The sequence below is a fragment of the Alosa sapidissima genome, chromosome 22 (genome assembly GCF_018492685.1).
Source record: "Alosa sapidissima isolate fAloSap1 chromosome 22, fAloSap1.pri, whole genome shotgun sequence".
Lineage (NCBI taxonomy): Eukaryota > Metazoa > Chordata > Actinopteri > Clupeiformes > Clupeidae > Alosa > Alosa sapidissima.
Genome location: NC_055978.1, coordinates 23,498,344 through 23,518,022, shown reverse-complemented (window position 1 = coordinate 23,518,022; position 19,679 = coordinate 23,498,344). Strand labels below are relative to the sequence as shown.

General features: G+C 39.1%; 1 protein-coding gene and 1 long non-coding RNA gene across 2 annotated transcripts in view; one reads left to right on the top strand and one right to left on the bottom strand.

Annotated features, from left to right (window-relative positions):
• LOC121697650 (probable polypeptide N-acetylgalactosaminyltransferase 8) overlaps positions 1-6,465 on the top strand; it is an 18,810-nt gene extending 12,345 nt beyond the window's left edge. Inside the window, exons 5-11 of the mRNA XM_042079268.1 lie at positions 533-730; positions 1,823-1,937; positions 2,067-2,252; positions 3,128-3,262; positions 4,760-4,849; positions 4,940-5,107; positions 5,246-6,465. Coding sequence (XP_041935202.1) covers positions 533-730; positions 1,823-1,937; positions 2,067-2,252; positions 3,128-3,262; positions 4,760-4,849; positions 4,940-5,107; positions 5,246-5,365 — 1,012 coding nt within the window. The 3' untranslated portion in view covers positions 5,366-6,465. The remainder of the gene's footprint in view (positions 1-532; positions 731-1,822; positions 1,938-2,066; positions 2,253-3,127; positions 3,263-4,759; positions 4,850-4,939; positions 5,108-5,245) is intronic.
• LOC121697709 overlaps positions 1-19,679 on the bottom strand; it is a 20,261-nt gene extending 582 nt beyond the window's left edge. Inside the window, exons 1-2 of the long non-coding RNA XR_006026530.1 lie at positions 19,669-19,679; positions 4,471-4,475 (exon numbers count right to left, since the gene is read on the bottom strand). This is a non-coding gene — a long non-coding RNA (uncharacterized LOC121697709). The remainder of the gene's footprint in view (positions 1-4,470; positions 4,476-19,668) is intronic.

The window sequence follows — 19,679 nt, the reverse complement described above, 5'->3', positions numbered from 1 at the left end:
ATGCAGCACCTGAAAATAGTCCCCGTATAGGCTATAATTTCAAGCAACAAGTTTGAGCTGCAGCAGAGGAATTGGTTAGTGACTGGATTATTACGCCTGAATGAGAGTATAGTTCCATGTCAAATCAGCCTAGAAAATTGCCACATTTCCTTTTCCATTAGTCTTATTACACTTTCTAACTTGAGAAGAGACAAGTTTTAAATAGGAAAATTACAGGTAATCTTAGTGTCTTTTAAGCGTGATGCTGGCTGGCGAGATGCTAATGGTCTAATCCTATTCAATGATCTATGCTATATAGGCTGAAGCTAAAAGTGGTATCGCCAGACTCAGAGAATGGATGAACTAGAGAAAGGTAAAAATCAATTGTTTATCTCGAGGGGAGGTGGAAAATGAACGTATTTCCCCAAATGGTTGCGTATTCCTTCAATAATCAGTTTACTGCATTGTGATGCATTGTTGGTCCATTCACTAAGTGCCAGGCCTATTTTTTTGTGTTCTGTATTTGACATATAATTTTTCCCGGGGTACTTAGGGCAGAGCCGCTCCTGGCACGAATCAAGGAAGACCGCACTGTCGTGCTATCACCCGTGTTTGATAAAGTAAGCTGCTATGATCTGAAGTTGACAAACTACATGCCATCAGCCCAAGGCTTTGACTGGGCAATGTGGTGCAAGTACCAGGCATTCCTCCCACAGTGGTATGCCAGAAAGGATGAGACACTTCCTGGAAAGTGAGTTCTTGTTTGTTTTATCGACCATTTACATCCAGTGTGCAATGACCCAGAATACTGACCTAGTTAACCTAACAAAACAGACACAAATACAATAGACATTAAGCATAGTTCGAATTACAGGGGGTACTGGGGGGTACTATACCCCCCAATGAAGACCCAGTACCCCCCAAAGAGACAGAAATATCAGTATTAGGGGGGTCAGATAATTTTTCTGATATTGTGAAAAATATCATTACAGTTACAATACAAGTCAACTCCTATTTTCACCGTAGGAACATTTTAATGTAAAGCGATTTCAGACACCCCTATTGTGGACCGTACCATTTTTAACCACTGAGCAACTGAGATAGAGAACGACTTCAACTTCACAAGCAAGTGTCAACGTTGAATGACAAAACGCTAGGTAAATACCTTCAGTAGGCTAAATTCAGTTTGCTGCTGACGTGCATGGGTAAATGTAAGTTGACACTAAGATCTACAAACAATTACATTAAAAGTGTAGGTGCAGTTAGGTTTTATACACTGTTCATATGTGTTAAGGAAAGGGGTGCTCAGCAGACAGGCACAGGATGAAAGCCGTGAGCAGGCCGCAGGGAGACGACAGGATATATAAGAACGAGATATTCTGTAGCCTACTGATTATCAGTTTGTCGCATGTTTAGACCTTGTGTGTTTTGCACAACACATGTTGCACTTGGTGATCACGGCGGGGATTGATATGGTAGTGGACCATGATGGTCATCGAAGAAGTGAAGGAGCAGTACCCCCCAATTATGGTGGGGTAATTCGCACTCTGACATTAAGTACTTCTATTTAGGTTCCATGGCTCATTTCACCAGCTGTTACATCATGAGGTATAAAGGTAACACATTAGTTTAGGAACACGTTAACCATTAATACATAACAAATATGTGTATGTGTATTAGTGCTCAACAAGATCTGTATTAAGTATCATTGTACATTTGTTAGGTCTTTGACAATTTCTTATTCTTAATCAATAGGTAGTTTATTCTTAGTAAATCCTTAATGAGCAATTAGTTGGTCTTGATGTAAAATGATTTTACATAACTTCCCAAACCGTGTTGACAGAAGTCCATCCATTATGGGGATACTGGTGGCAGATCGTGTTTTCTTTGGGGAGATTGGAGCTCTGGATCCTGGCATGAAAATTTATGGCGGAGAAAATGTTGAATTCGGAATTAGAGTAAGTTTCAGCAGGTGCCAAATGAATAAAGGAAAAAAATAACGATTTATCCTAACAACCATGACAAAATACTGTGGGAACGCTAAGGAGTGGGCCCTGAACTCATCTCATGGGAATGACTGATTTCAGGTGTGGTCGTGTGGTGGTAGCATTGAGGTGATTCCCTGTTCCAAGATAGCTCACCTGGAGAGAGCGCATAAACCTTACATGCCAGAGCTGACATACTTGATGCAGAGAAACGCTCTCCGGGTGGCTGAGGTGTGGCTGGACGACTACAAGCACAATGTCAACATTGCCTGGAGGCTCCCTCTACAGGTGAAACAAAACACAGAAGGGCTGGATAAAAACTATGATGTGAATGACCAAATACAGTTAGGGCCCTATTTTCGTGACGCAAAACCTGGCGGAAAATCATCTCACACTGAGTAGTTATTCACCATCATTTGCAAATTGGTAATGATGGATAAAAGTGATTAGGCGAGGGGCTAGAGGCAAATATGACAGCTGAAGACGCACTGTCACAAGATGTACTGTAGGCAGCAACTCCTCTGCAGGATAAATGTTTTTTATTCAGTTATTCGAACATTATTTGGCTAAGTGTTGCCTTTTCCAGGCTACAGTATGTTTACCATGGTAAACCATTGTCAGTCAATAGTGAAAGTAATTAACTGTGTTTTGTCATTGACTGACACCACGGTGAAGTTAGTTTCACTTTGCCAATGAGTTCAAATAATAGGCGTGTAGGCTATACTCTGCTAGGTTTTAGTAAAGCATGGTTTAGTGGAATAACTGTTCTATACGGTCTCGCGTGCAAGCAGATTCCTTCATGCGCCGCTGACTATCAAAATTAAAGGGAATGACAGATGTCATTCTCATTGGTTTAAATTGATGTTGACTGATTAAGAACCATAGGAACTCCTTGTTGTGTCATCCGCACAACGTTTGATAATGAAAACACTCCCAATGTGAACTGGACATCCAACTAAATTTAAATACGGTTTTTGCCGGTGACCATGGATTTTAAACTACGATAATAGGGCCCTTAAATTTATAAATAAATACAGAATGGAATCTTTTGAAATTGAAAATTGGATTGATCAAATAAAATATATATTCATTTAACTGATTGATTGATTGAAATATATACTTAGTGTTTTGCTGCACTCTGTATGTTTTCTGTCTCACTGTAGAACCATGGCATAGATATTGGTGATGTGTCTGAAAGAAAAAAGCTGAGGGAAAAACTGAAGTGCAAGCCTTTCCAGTGGTACCTCGACAATGTCTATACCAGCTTAAAGCCATTCAACATTCTCGGCTATGGCAATGTAAGTTTTGTATGTAAGCATTATGTTACACTTCTTACACTGAGTGGTAGATTTTTGCTCAGAGATTCATACATTTAGATTGTATAATAATGTATACAACCATACACAGTTAAGAGTTTATTATGACCACCGCCGCCGCGTAGCAGTCATATAGGGATTGTCAAACATTTTTTTTTTCCTCCCGTCATCTATTTCCTGAATTTTTGGTCAACAATTCCCAGAACACTGAAACACCAGGGCATGAAACTTGGTGAGCATGTAGCCCCACCAAAATTTTGTTTGGTCCCCGAAGGCCACTCCTCCCCCACGCTGGGCCTCCCGAACCCCAAAAAATGCAGTTTTTCCTAAATAATAACCTAAACCGTGGCACCGAGGATGACAAAATGTTTATGGTATGTTGGTCTCAAGGGCCCGTATCAACTTAACCCATAACCAGTCATTTGTGATTTGCACCACGCACACAGACACACACACATGTACTGTACACAGATGGCGCAGCGTCTTGCTGCAAGACACACATGCATTACTAGACTTGTTAATCACTTCCTACAAGGACAACACAAGAATCAAAGTCAAAGTCAAAATATATTTAGTTGTCTCCCCAAGGAGAAATTTGTTTTGGACGCTGAGAGAAATTGCTGCAAGAGTTACGACAGAGACACAAAACAAGCACAGGGTTAAAACAGTTACAAGACAATGTACAGTAAACATTTGGGCTCAAATGTACTCAAGGAGCTGTGCAAATTGCAAAATTACCATCCTCTATACTTGTTCTCCCATACCTTACAGACACTCATTCCTACTTCCATAAGCATCCATGCATTCAGTCATACATGAACATTCATTTAATCATTCATAAATCTCCATACATTCAAATATGCATATAAATATGCAGTCATTCCTCTATTCATAACCATACATACATACATACAGTCAGGGGTTAAAGTGGGGAGGAACGCAGTTCCGCCACCTGAGATAAATTAATAATAAATATATTCTTTCATACCAATGATACTGTTAAAAGAAACTAGATGTACCGCATAGCGGTACAAAATAGGACCGCCGCTCATACCTGTACATCCATTCCGCAAAAATAAATCATATTAATGAATTTGTCTCCATCTTCTACTCCATCCCCCACTCTTGAAACTTTTGTGTATGCTTGTTGCTTGAATGTGTGTTTGCGGGCCGCACACAAAGTAGCCTACTGGTGCTGCAAAGGTGAATAGATTTGTAGCACTTGCCAAAAAATTTGTAGCATTGTTATAAAACCTTTCAACAATCACACAATGCACAAACATCCACAAACACGCACTCACACATGCACACACAGGCACACACACAGGCATGCACATACAAGCATACACAAAAGTTTCAAGAGTTTTCAAACATATTTTGTAACAGTACATCTAGTTTTAGTGGTACATCTAGTTTTTAAAAGAGAGACTATTGGAAAGACTATTGTGAAGGAGTCCCCACCTTTGTCTCTGATGTCAGTTGCAGAATGACATGAACACAGATGCATGTGTGGATCAAGGCCCAGGACACACCCCCATCTTATACCAATGTCATTCTTACACATCTCAGGTAATTGCCAAATCAGCATATTTTTTTAATATGCTAATATAGATGCAATGAAGAGGCCTGTAACACCATCTCACATATATCTTGCTGCAGGCTTGCTACTATCACTCAAGTGGCAAGATATACATTGGACATATACAGTCCAACATGGACCAAACTAACCGTTGTCTGGTGGATCCAGGCTTGCAAGAATTGACACAACTACATGAATGCAAGAAGGCCAAAGAAACAGGCCTTAATATGCACTGGGACTTCAAACAGGTGAGGCTCTCAATAAACCTGAACATGATACATGTAGATTTCTTATTAGCTGTATTAGTTTCAAATGGAATACATGAGACATCCATGAACAAGATGCAACATATATTTGGTTTTGGATATGTTTTCTTTACCATGCAGGGGTCTGCCATACAGAACAGAGAGACAAAGAGATGTTTGGAGGTAAAGGACAGTGAACTTGTCATGCAGGAATGCAGTGGTCAGAACTGGAGGATTACAAATGTGGTCAAAGAGTTTTGAATTCCTGTAGAGCATATTTCAACATAACATTCAACTGCTGTCCTGTACCCCGGTTGCAAAGATTGATTTTTCAGAATTCAGAAACAGATTCACTCTCAATCTCTGGTCAAGACAAGAGCATAGGAGATATGCCAGGATTGAGTTGTGCTACAAATGCAAAACGTACAAATGCAAGTGATGCTTAAGTCATTTTATTTATATTGCATATTGGAAAAAGTAACAATTGTCTGTGTACATTACTTAATTTAAATTAACTGTAATGTAATATCTTCATGTGTAGTCTGTCTCCTCATTGGCAAAAATCCTGAGGTATTCTGCGTTGAAAGAGCTTCTGGCAGAGTATCATTTCAGATCTTTATGGTTAGATGTAAATTTTATTATTTTCTTTCACTGCTATAGAGGAGTTGTTTAAGTTTCTAGAGTTATAAGAAGTTCTAAGCTGAAGTTCTAAGGAACCTATTTCACGGGGTGTCCGACGAAAGTTCTCTCGAAACGTTGCGCTGCTCGTTTCCTTTGCCTTCAGGACACTCCAATTGAAAACAATGTAATTAAACGGATTTTATCGCTAATGTTTGCTCGCATCAGATCCTGTTAGGACATAGTTAGAGAGAAAAGAATAGGCAGAGTTAATGAAGAGTGAGGACATTGTCCTACGACATCCCAGACAAGTTTTGACAAAGAATTAGGCTACTTTAAATTTCAGGAACGATATTACCTCCAACATCGGGGTTAGGCCATGAGCTCACCAATAAAGTAAATTTGAGTTGTATTGAATTTACAATCACTATCCGTAGCCTATCCTAAGTTTGAAAACAGTGCTACATTTATTTTTCATTTGAGTGGTGATGTTGAAAACCTACATTAGCTCAAGAATGGAATCCATTACTTCACATTAGAGTATGATTCTGAGCGCATTTCTGTTTCACACAGTTTTGCATAGCCTACTAAATGATATGAAAAGGAAACCTACAGGAATAAGGAGTCAGGGGGAAACAGGTGTAATAAAGCACATTTATCATTTGTCATGCTAAAGAAGGGCATCTGGCCTGAAACGCCCATGGGATGATTAAAAACTAAGTGTAAAAGAACTGTTGAGTGTTGTCCTTAATTCAAAACACTATATTTACTGTTAGGAAAATTCAGGTCTAATTGAGTAGTCTGTCAATCCTGTATTTTCACATATCAGTTTAGTCTCAATTCTCCTGCCACTTTTTTTCCAAAACTGTACCTAGATTAGTCAATTTAGTATTAGCAGAAACAACTTTGTCCCACTTCTCCTCTCATATTTTCATCAATTTATCCTTTCGGCCCTTGGGCAGAGCGCTGAAAATGAGTTTTATGTTGCATTCCATGACTAAAAAAGCTAGAGCTCACAGATCTTTTTGGTCAGGAATAAATTTCTTCCATTTATCCTGCCACGTGTTCAACAATTTCTTATTTAATTCTGGAGACAAAAAGCTGTAGGCCTACCTGGTAAACTCTGAAGTGCTTACTTGATTGAATTCATAGCGAGTTCTTTTAGGCGGGATCACATTAGCCAGCGGCAAGTTTCCTATTATTCTCTATGGTTCGGCAGTGGAACGGTGGTAACGCTGAACAAGCTGAGTGTTGAACTTGGTTCAACTTTCAAAGCGCAACGCGAGCGTATTCAATTGACAAACCATTTGTGTTTCTTAGGAACGAGACAAACTTGTGGTCTAAGGGTTGCGTTACATTTGCCGCTTGCCGCTGGCTGATGTGATCCCGCCTTGGTGCCCAAGTTTGCACTCATCCCTCCAATCCCAACAAAGGCCTCGTAGAAGTCATAGGAGAGTCCAGGGTTCCCAAACAGGGTGGGATCATCAGAACTGATGACCACTGGGTATCCCTCAGCACCTGTCATTAAATGTGAGGCAAATTTATAATTGTGACAAAATTAAAATGAAAGAATTTCTTAAAGTGTCCATATTATTAAAAAATCACTTTTTTTCTGGGATTTGGTGTTATTTTGTGTCTCTGGTACTTCCACACACATACAAACTTGGAAAAAAACCATCTATGCTGTTTTGAGTGAGATATAGGTTTCTGAATGTATCCTGCCTTCAGTTTCCGGGTGAGCTGGTCAAAATCGTAATACCTATTGCGAGCATTTTGTTCCATAGACTGTAAAAGAAAACAAGTTTTCCCTGCTGTATCTTCCATAAAGAGTAAAGTAAATGATGTACCTACTTCCAGAATCTCATTTTCGGTATGACATATTTTGACTTGTTTGATGTCACTTCCTGGACTCATCTGTCTCTAAATGACTTATTCCGCCTTCATGCCACATCGAATATTCAGAAATTCGGACCTCCGACAGAGAGAGAAAAAAAGTTGGGTCGGATTTTTTGCTCGGAGACTTGTGCGGAAGTCTTGTGCCCCGAGGTGTCCGACTTGACGTCACTATCATATTCTCAACCACAGTGGCCTCCCTTGCAACAATACAAGAGACAAATCTCACTCTTGTTACAAATAGGCAAGGTAATTTACAGAGGGGGACAGAGTACACAGCTTCATTACTTGAGTAAAAGTACAGATACCCTTTGCTAAATTTTACTCAAGTACAAGTAAAAGTACAACAGTCAGATGTCTACTTAAGTAAAAGTACTGAAGTACTTGAGTATCAAGAGTACAAGAGTAGCCTACATTTTCTAAATATTGCATTATTACTGCCACAGTGCTTACATTTATGTACAGACACGTCCTACATGGAGTTATGAAAAATGTTAATGTTAATACCTTGGAGAATGTAAAAGGAATTGGAAGTAAAATCAAGTCATTTTCATCTTTTTACCATGTTGCCAGGGATGGGCAGTATTTGTAATACATGCATTTAAAATACATATTTCAAATACAAAATACTATTTTGTAATTGAAACAATTGAAGCGAAAACTATCATTAACTTGTTCAGAAAATTGAAATAGTCTGGCGAGGTGGGGCCACAGATTGGCACATTCCCAGGATGGACCTGCTGCGTCTTCACCCATTGTTTCGTCCATGGTTTCGTCTCTTATCTAAATCTGACCATGGAGTTGACTTTGGCGGAAAGCTGAAGGTGATTGCTGATAGGCTGTCCCAATCAGTGGCGCCTGCACAATCCAATCACATTTGAGAGGGAAACAGTTTCCGAGATTTTTCTTTTTTTTTTAGAAGTAGTAACGGGTACTCACGGTTATGGATAGAAATGTAGTGGAGTAAAGAGTACAATATTTGCCTCTCAAATGTACTTGAGTAAAGTCATGAGTACTCCCCCAAAATGATACTCGAGTAAAGTACAGATCCCTCAAAATTGTACTCAAGTACTGTATTTAAGTAAATGTACTCCGTTACTGTCCGGCTCTGGTAAATTATCACTAAACTAAAACTACAGAAACACTCACCCGAGACATTTTCCTTTTTGCTCAACCATAGTAAGTTCTAATAACTTATTTATGCGTTTCCTGTATTTGTTTTCCGAGCTGATCTCATGAACACTCTTTTTTTCGGAGATCGAGATTTTTAAAGTTGGGTCCTCCGAGTTTATGACCGGCATTATGGCAGTATCAACTCTTATGGAATCAGAGGTGGGAAACTGGGGCTAGATTTTGCTACACTAGTTGCCCAGTTAGGGGCTCATCACTTTTGCTGTCACATTGTAGTTTGTTTGTAGTCCATGTGGCCTTTCATGTCCAACAGTTTTAATGTGAACTTGGGAATTTGCGTTTTTATCACTTGAAAGCTGCATCTTTCTTTTACGAGCGTCTTGGGGCAGCCGTGGCCTACTGGTTAGCGCTTCGGACTTGTAACCGGAGATTTGCCGGTTCGAACCCCGACCAGCAGCTCACTGCACCGGGATTAGTGTGTGCTTCACCTCACTGTGTGTTCACTGTGTGCAGTGTGTTTCACTAATTCACGGATTGGGATACATGCAGAGACCAAATTTCCCTCACGGGATCAAAAGAGTATATATACTTATACTTACACAATATTTTTAAGCAATTACAGTTGTTTATTTAATGTTAGTGAGCGTATGTTGTGGCATGTTTTTCACACATTCCGACTGCAGAGCACATGAACACTCGCAGTCGAAAAAACAGCGTAATCACGGGGGCGGTCCTTGTCATTCCCAGGTGGCATGAAGACCATTAGTCATTAATAAAACATATAGTAATATATTGCTATTTGTTACTTGTTTTTTACTTATTGAGCGATGTTTGATTTTTAATGTTGACACAGTTAATCTGTTGTCACCATTATGATATTCAACTAGTATACTACAACAGATGTCATACATGTGTTATTTACCTTTAAATTAGCGGTGTGAATGAAGCACTTTGATATATAACAACTTGTACTGTATTTAACTGTAAGGAAATCAGTGTCTGGACCAGGGCTCCGAACCGGTTCAAGTAACGAAAACGAAAACCGAAAACGAACGGAATTTTACGAGGAGCGGAAACGGAAACGAAAACAAAATGGTCTTCAACTGTTCCGGAACAGAAACGTTATTCTGAAATCCACAAAACCGGTTAATAACTTTTTTTTTTCGTTCTCTATACAGTATAACAGCCTAATAATTTGATTTCTGCAGTTTGAAAAAAAAAAAAAAAACAATAAATGGACCTTTGGTCCAAATGTGTATATTTTGTCTTGCTGTTGTAATGTAACCTATGGATCTTAGGCCAGCTCGTAGCGTAGGCTACTGAAACTGATTTGGAAATTGTTTGTAGCCTATGCGTAATAGCCTATTTTGCCTGTCCACGCCTTGTCGTTTTAAAGTCGGGATTTGAAATGTTTGTGCAATTATAGCCTATTCTATGTAGAAGAGTTAAACGGGACATTTGAGATATGCCTTGTCAGCAACAGACAGGTTTGTTTTTAAACAGGGTTGGAATTATAGTGCAAGCCTTTGAAGATCTCCATATGGATAAAACTTTTTTTTATGGATCCATATGGATAAAAATATTTTTAATAAGAAATTATTTATAGGCATAGGTTAGGCCTACAGTAAGTCTGTAGGCTATGGGATGGATAGCCCATCTGAATGTTTTTGGATGCCGCCTGTGATTTATTATTTTTGGGCATAGCTACGGTATAGGCTAAATCAAGGGGAAATAATGAGTACGTCTATTCTAAGGTAAAGTCCACAAAAATAGACTTGATAGGCCCGCCAAACACTGCCGGAACTTTAAGAACGAACGATATTTTGCGTTCCGAACCGGTTCAGGACCGACATGTTGGTGGCGGAACGCATGCAAGAACGAAAACGTTAAACATAGGCCTACCTGAACCGATCGGAATGGAACGTTTGAAAAATAATTTTGTTTTCAAGCCCTGGTCTGGACACATGTATGTTTTTTCTCTCTCTCTACTGCTTAAATGCGCTCTAAGCAATGCTGGGTAATGTGACTTCTGTTGACATTCAAACAACAACAGGAAACAGAAAGCTAGCTCGCTACTTCCTCCCCCTCATCTCGCATCTCGTCTATGATTTGCTGGAACAGTTTATGTTTTTTATGGGCAAGGTTTACTCAAGTTGTTTTGTGGCTGTTTTTGGAGCCTGGGTTGTCCACAGAGATCACGGTTTTTTTACTGTGTATTCAGAACAGAGGCAGCTAGCGGATGGTGAGGTGATGTTTGCCGTAAGTCACAAAAAATGTGTTAGCCTAAAAAACGTATGACATCGCTTAGAGCACCTTTAATATGAACATGTCTTTTTATATAAATACCAGTTTATAAACGTCCTCCATAGTGGCCTCATTTTACAGTTTTTCTCAGTTGGTTACACACTATTACCAGGCTTATGGGCTAACATTTCGAAACCAACAGTTTTCTCATTCAGAAAGCACTGCCATTCAATATCATTAACTCAAGACACCACAACTCAAACCCAATTAGTACTCAATTCTCCAACTGCAAACACAACAGTCAAAAATGGTTCACATACCAATCATAATCTCTAGGTTTAGATTAAAGTATCAAGAGTAAGTTCACTTCTTAAGATGTTTTGGACCTCCTTTTTTTCACTGTTATATACTGGTAAAGTCATGACATTAATTTACTCTTTACCTTTCTTTAGTATCAGTTGCATATTTCACAGTACATTTAAATACTATAGTACTTTTCCACAGAATTTCAGTTAAGATAATTTTACTACAGTAGGAAGTAAAGAATTATGAAATTTGAATATACATGTTGTATACGGCAATGTGTTTTGAGGGCTTTTTGTGTTATGTCTGAAGACAAAGTGTGTTTTATTTTCAGCAAGATTGCTTGGAGAGCTTGGTTTTGACCTACGTTTTAGGGGTTGAGTGCGTTGTTATGGATTTATATTAAGAGCTTTGGGAGATGGAGCATAATATCAAGGAAATTTGAAATACCTCATCAACGCCTATTTAAAAAACCACAAATTATGCAATAGCGAGCCAGGATCAGAATACAAACCAAAGCACTTTTGTAGCTTCACCTAAGAAGTAGCAGAGCAACAGGATTCTGCATCCTGCTCCACAATTATTTACTGTGTATGGGTTTGTGTGTGTGCGTTTCAGGAATGTCCCAACACATTCAGATGATGGTAAAAAGGAGAATCATAAATGATCAAACAAGTGCTCTCTTTGAGCAAGCACTTTCACAGACGTCAAGTCAACTGTCAGACTCGGTAGAAGACTTATTTGATCACTTTAATGCAAAAATGGCAAATATTATGGATGACATTGCTCCATTACAATTCAAGAAAGTACAGACAATTCAAGAAAGGACAAACAGAAAGCACTGTAGAGGCAAAATCCAACGGTTAAACTCCTTCAGATCTGCTATGAAATCCATAAAGACATGCTCCGCACATATAACTCCGAAATATTCAAAGCAAGACGGTCTTTCTTTTCAAACTTCATCAGTAAGTTCAAGTAACACTCTATTTTCAACTGTCGATAAGTTAACAAATCTCCCCTCACAATTAGTGGCTGAACTTCTATCAACTAATAAATGCAATGAGTTTTCATCTTTTTCAGGTAAAATTGACAAAATCAGACTCAACATATCTGCTAAATTACTAATTCAACATCTGGAACTTGCTACACTGGGTTGGATTTACAAGCATAGTTATTAACTGGCTCAAATCATATCTACAAGAAAGGAGCTTCTTTGTTGCCATCGGAAACTGTTCCCAAGTGGTCGATCTTGGGACTACTATTATTCAACCTCTATATGCTCCCACTTGGACAAATCATCCATAGTTTGATTTCATATGATAGCTATGCAGATGACACAAATTTACTTAGCTCTGTCGCCAAACGACAATGGCCCCCTTGAATCTATGTGTCAGTGTATAGAACAAATCAACACCTGGATGTCTCAATTTCAGCTGAACAAAGAAAAAACTGAAGTAATTATAGTTGGTAAAAAGGAGGAAAGACACAAAAAACATGGCAGACATTCGTTTTTTCGTCAGCAGAAAGTGAATAATTCTGAAAGGTTTCAGCACTAATATCTATTCAAATTAATTTTCAGGTGGAAAAGTTGTGTTTTATTTTCATAATCTTTCCAACCGTCAGTTTGTTAGTTAACAGAAATGTTGTGATTGTTACGCTCAGGCCTATGAACTATAAGTTTGCCTGCAAACTTTTCTTAGGACGTGGAAGTAGATAACTCAGTGGTTTGCGTCATGGTTTAATATGTGGGAGTCTGGGGTTTGATTCCCGTGTGAAGCATTTTGGCAGAGATAAGTAGAAGTGTAAGTGCGCATGTGTACCAATGTTTCTGCAGAGAAGGCGCGCAATTTGAAGAAGAAAGCAGCTCTGGAACGGAAGTTTTGATTGCAACAATTAGCTAGTTCACGCACCAGGGTGTGTTAATAGCACACATATACACCAGGGTACGAATAGCATCCACTTCTTATTATACAGTGATGCAAATAGCATACATTATTTGTACCAGGGTGAAAATAGTCTGGAGCAGGGGTGCCATCACTTGTGTGTAGTATTGCCAAATTTCTTGCGTGTTTCATGTGTTGTATTTATTATATTGGAGACAATTCATTCCGAATGGGTCATGGGCCTACCTATATTCTTGGTGATTGCCTCTATTACATTGTAACTATTCACCCTTATACTGCATGGGCTGGCAGATAGACAACTCCTCCTCCAATCACCACGCTGAAGAGGATGCTTAGTTCAACTCTGTTTTAATGGTTCACTGGAAGTAGGGTAAAACTACAAGAAATACAAAATAATACATTTTTAACTTCAGTACATTAATGAAAACTAGAGAATGTAATTCCTGGAAATTGCGAGTGCATGAAAATGGAAAAATGGTTAAAATCTAATCCAAGTAAAAAGATGGAGGTCAGATAGAGAAAAAAGTTTGGTGGGGAGTTGTAGTTGATGAGAACTGACAGTTGGAATAGTTGAACATTTAAAAAGTTGGATAGTTTAAATGGTTAAATTATTTAATAGGGAATTATTGTATTGAGGACTTATTTTGAAGTTGAAGTTGAGGACAGACGGAACAGTTGGCGGGAGTTGTAGTTGATGACGACTGACAGTTGGAATGGCTGAACAGTTAAATAGTTGGATAGTGAAAATGGTTTGGTTATTTAATAGGGAATTATTGTAGTGAGTACTTTTATTTTGAAACAGTTGTGGGCAGAGGAAACAGTTGGCCGGAGTCATAGTTGATGACAACTGACAGTTTGAAAGGCTTAACAGTTAAATAGTTGGATAGTTAAAATGGTAAAAAAAAATTATATAGAATTATTGTAGTGATGACTTTTATTTTGAAAGTTGTGGGCAGAGGAAACAGTTGACGGGAGTCAAAGTTGATGACAACTGACTGTTGCTAGAGTAGTAGAGTAGTATGGTGGTTGCTATGCTGGTTGCTAGGTTTTAACTGTGAATGTGGTTGCTAGGCTGTTGCTAGGGTACTTGAAGTTGTTGCTAGGTTGTTGCTAGGGTGTCCATGGTGGCTACTATCAGAAATAAAGGAGTTACTACAGTGGTTTGCTAGTATAATCATGTTGGTTGCTATGGAAACTGACATAGATGCTTAATTTCAATGGTTGCTAAATTGGTTGCTAGGTAGGTGGTGGTTTAATATAGTACTGTAGGCTAGAGGCATAGTTGATAACTGACAGTTGGAATAGTTGAACAGTTAAATAGTTGGATAGTTTAAATGGTTAAATTATTTAATAGGGAATTACTGTAGTGGAGACTTTTATTTTGAAACAGTTGTGGGCAGAGGAAACAGTTGAACAGGATCTGTAGTCTTAAAGGTCCAGTATGTAGGAAATAATGGAAAATAAACTGTAACCATTCCAAAAATGATCACCATATGTTGTCAGAGAGTGAGGAAACACGATGAATTGAAGTAATGGCTTATTTGACAACATTACTCTAACCCGTGAAACCCCGTAAAACCCATGAAAAAAAATCAGTTACGGGGCGGAATCTCTTGGAATTTTCGTTTATGTTTTGAACGATTAGTTCTAGAATAGCGTATTAATAATGGGCTAGCGTGTCCTCCTATTTGGGTTGCCAAATTAGCAAAGGCCAACTGTCAACAGCTGTCAGTTGTAGTCATGAACGCCTACAAGAGGCAGGCAAATTTCCAAAATTAAAACAAGAAACAAATTAAGTGGACATCGGAGGAGCTTCCTGAGATGGTGACGTCTTCGTCAAACGAAGAATATCAAGTCTGACGCAGAGCTGGCCATATTTCTCCACAACAGGTAGCCTATGCTAAACTTCATCTGCATCGCTAACTTCAGCTACATATGTTACGTTGGTTAGAGAGGTATTTTTTGTTTTCACTGTTTCCATAATGTGTAGCTGGGTCATGGTTGGAGAAACGTTAAAGCAGCTGCAGGTCAACTAATGTTAGCTAAGTCTTCATTACATCTGGCAACCCAGAAGAGGCTCGCGTCTGGTAGTCTTGAGAACGTTCACCAGTGTTTTGATTTTGGCCAACAGAACGTTCGGTAACAATCCTACAAATCGCACCTTTAAGAGAGCCAGATTGTATGCTAAAGCCTGAGACAGACAGTTGCTGGAGGTGGCCGGAACCATATGGCTCTGGCCGGAACACTTGGCATAGGATTCCAAGTGCCCTATTGTGATGCCATAACCGGCAATGTTAAAGGAGAATTCCGGTGTGATATTGACCTAAAGTGTATTGAAACATGATACCGAGTGTGAACGTATGTCTCATAGCCTATCTCGGCTTGTCCCCTGCACTCCAAAATCTGGCGCTAGTTAGCCGATGCTACCAACAGCTTTTTCAATAGTGGTGCTTCGGCATCGGGCTAGCCATGCAAATAAATCACTGTTTTACACCCATTTACGAGGCTCAATGTATCTCCACACTTCATTGGTAGACTTCCGAGGGCCCTGACATTTAAAACGAGACATTGAGAACTTTGAAAAAGCACTGGTAGTTTACTTACAAGACGATTTATACAGACAGTATCTTCACGAAGTTTAGCGTTTGCAGCCATCTTGAATTTAGTCACGATAAGTCGAGCAACGAGTAAGAATGAACAGGTATGATAAGGGATCAGATTCCAAAAATAATTCAGTGGAAATGCATGGATTCCAGTTGCTGCTACTGGAAGAAACTGGAATCCATGCATTTCCACTTAATTATTTTATATTAATTCATATTAATTAAGAGAGGTTTAAATTTCACACATATTTCCCATTATACAGACCCAGAGGACAGATACATATTGTTAAATGGAACAATTGATGGTATTCGCATATCTTTATGTAATATTTATGCTCCCAATGAAGACGACCCGATATTTATTAAAAACGTATTTGGTCTCGTCCTAGATAAGAGTGATGGGATCCTCATTGCAGGTGGGGATATGAATTGTGTAATGTCTCAACTAAAGTATAAAACCCCAGTGTCAGCATCTACATCGAGCATCAGAATGAGTAAAGCACTAAATCACCACTGTCAAGAAATAGGGTTAGTGGATATTTGGCGATATAAACACCCAAACAGCCGAGACTTCACATTCTACTCTAATAGGCATTCTTCATACTCACGCATTGACCTTTTTGTTTACTCCTAGAGAAGAGGTGCATAGGATAACAGACTGTAAAGTACTTCCAATCACACTTTCAGATCACTCTCCAGTAGTAGTTCAATGGTGCGTGGGTCAAAGAAAAGGCTCTAAAAACTTAAGGCTTAATACATCCCTCCTCAATGACCCCACATTTGTTCAATTTGTAGAAACAGAGCTGAAAAATTATCTGGAACTTAATATCCATCCAGAAACATCTCCACTGATATTGTGGGATTGTGCGAAGGCATATTTAAGGGGTCGTATTCTAGCTTTTTCCAGTGCGAAAAAGAAAGAAAGAGAGTACTTGAACAACAACATAAAACCACGCACTCTCAGGACATATTGAAGTCTCTGATGGATATATGTAGGCTACTAAACATTTTACTTTCTGAAAAGGCTGAGAGGTGTTTGCGATATACCAGGCAAAGATACTACGAACATGGAGGGGAGGGCAAGCCGTTTACTTGCATTTCAACTAAGGAAACAACAATCATCCAGAGTAGTAATGAAAATTAAAACTAATAACCCAAATAAATTCTTGACAGAACCAGAGGAAATCTCAAAAGCCTTTGCCGATTTTTATAAGACTCTTTACACTAACTCAGGAGTCTCCACCTGTGAGAATGAGAAGAAGCAATTTTTAGACCATATCACATTTAAAGAACTATTATCCCCTCTCTTACTAGATGCGTATAACTGTATGTTAAAAACTAAAACACTTGCTCCATCATGGCGAGATGCCACTATAACAGTCATACACAAGGAAGGTAAAGATCCCTTGGATTGTGGCTCATATAGGCCCATTTACCTCCTTAATGGGGACCTGCGTCTGCTTACAGCTATCTTGTCTCGTAGATTAAATAAATATCTCCCAGAAATAGTAAATCCGGACCAAACGGTATATCCCAGGGCATTACTCAGGGAACAATGTCCACAGACTCTTGAACGTTATGACCTGTGCAGCTTCTCATGGTTCAGATGCCATGGTTTTGTCCTTAGACGCAGAAAGAGCGTTTGACCGTGTGTCGTGGAAATATTTATTTCAAACCTTGGTACGATTTGGATTTGGTAACAAGTTTATTTCATGGATTCGCATCCTGTACTCGGGACCTAGGGCTGCAATTAGAGTCAATGGGCACTTTTCACAGCCTTTTAATCTTGAAAGAGGTACACGCCAAGGCTGCCCTCTGTCGCCAGCTCTTTTTGCCCTTTGTATTGAGCCATTTGCGCAAATGATTAGAGACAATACAAACATATCCGGAATTACTGCAGGAGAAGAACACAAGATCTCATTATATGCGGACGACGTGCTCCTGTACTTATCAAATCCAGCAGGTTCTATACCTGCTTTAATGGACAATGTCAAAACATTTGGAAACTACTCAGGCTATAAAATAGTTGTCAATAAAACTGAGGCAATGGATATCAACAGGCGAATTTCAAAAACAAATATAACCGCAAGCGGTGATTTACGGGGTCCGAGTAAAACGAACATGAGGTAGCATAGCTTTTTAGTTTTACATATGCTTTGATTGTTTGGGCCCAATTGTTCAAAAGAAACGTGATCGGATTTCGGTTATCGGATTTCAGTTACCGGATTTCGGCTATCGGATTGGATCAAATCTTGAAAATGGCTTGTTCAAAGGGAAACAAGGATCCTGAAATTGGATTAGATCACATAATCTATTCTTAGTTTTGATCTGGATAAAACCTTCACTTTGTGTTGTTCAAAACTTGCGATTTGTGTAAAAACCAGAGGGGGGGGGGGGGGGGGGGGGGTGATTTTGAATAAGTTTGTAACCCCCCCCCCCCCCCCCCCAAAAAAAATGAACGAACAATTCATACTAGTAATGTCATGGCTATTAATAGCCTATATTAATTTTGCCACCTTTGTAACATTTTAGTTTTAGTTTACCGTGGTGTATGACTTTAAACAGCGAGTGTGTTTGGTATGATGATCAGCTCCTCTAATGCAGGGTAGGACTACGTTTTGACAAGCATACAAATTCACCTTGTTCTTGCATCATCTGAAATTACTCCGCTACTTTTGCTGCCTCCATCCTTTCTGTATTTGTTGTGCAAAAAAACGTTGTATATGATGGCACTGAAGTCTTAAGTTAGTGAATTGGCTAACAGTGTTAGTTGCGTAGGCTACGTGCATTCTCTCTCCTGCTGATTTGCGTTCAGTAGCCAAGTGCGTAATATTGTAAAAGTTGAAAAAATAAATGTGTTTATTGTAGCCTACAGAAAATAAATAGCCTACTATCATACTGTCAGTTAATTGGCTACAGTGCAGTGAAGAGTTTGGAGAGTAAAGTTATAGGGCAACATGAAGTTTTATGAAAATAATTTACGAACCAGAACATAAAGACCATGAAGCTTCTATTTCTTGGCAGCTGTTAAAACACCCACTAGATAGTTTAAATACCCACCAACATTCGTTTTTGCAGTACAGATTATTTCTGAAAGTTATTTGTCTACTAGGCCTAGCCTAGGCTACTGGCTGATTTATCAAACAAGTGCTTTCTCGTTCGTCCTCCGCAAACTACAGGTGTTTCGATAGAGCCATTGAATAAGCGATGCCAAGCAATTTCTGTAACACTTTTTTGTGACATTCAGCAAATATCTCCTCATTTAATGTAAGTTCCTTTGGACAATAGGCCTATACGTTCTACTCTACGTGCAGTTGTCCTCCATCTCAGTTGCATCAGTTTTCTAATTTTGAAGGTTCTAAAATATGACTATATGCTTCACTGAATCCTTCTCGTATTCTTTCATTTGTCCAGCTAACTTTTCCATTGAAACTAGTCATTTATGATGGATTACACACTCGACATTCTGAAATATCCTGCACGATCAAGGCCAACTTAAGTTATCAAGCAGCCACTGTGTCAGCACAGCAGCATGAGTGCTGACGGTGCGTTTCTGATGTCAGATTATTATGTAGGCTAGCCTACTAGACTGTTCTCACGTTGCAGCGCTTTACTTATATGAAGTAGCATTAATCAATATGAAGGGCAGAGGGGGATAAATGTTGCCCACCGGGGATAAAAATAATTTAGCAGGGGTAGGGATAGGAAAACCAGAGGGGGGGAAATCCTCACCATCCCCCCCTACAAATCGCACCCTGGTGCTAACCTCCACAACCTAATAGTATTCTAACAATACCCTATTCTAGTGTGCTAACCTCCACAACCCAACAGTATTCTAACAGTAGTATTCTAGTGCGCTAATCTCCACAACTCAATAGT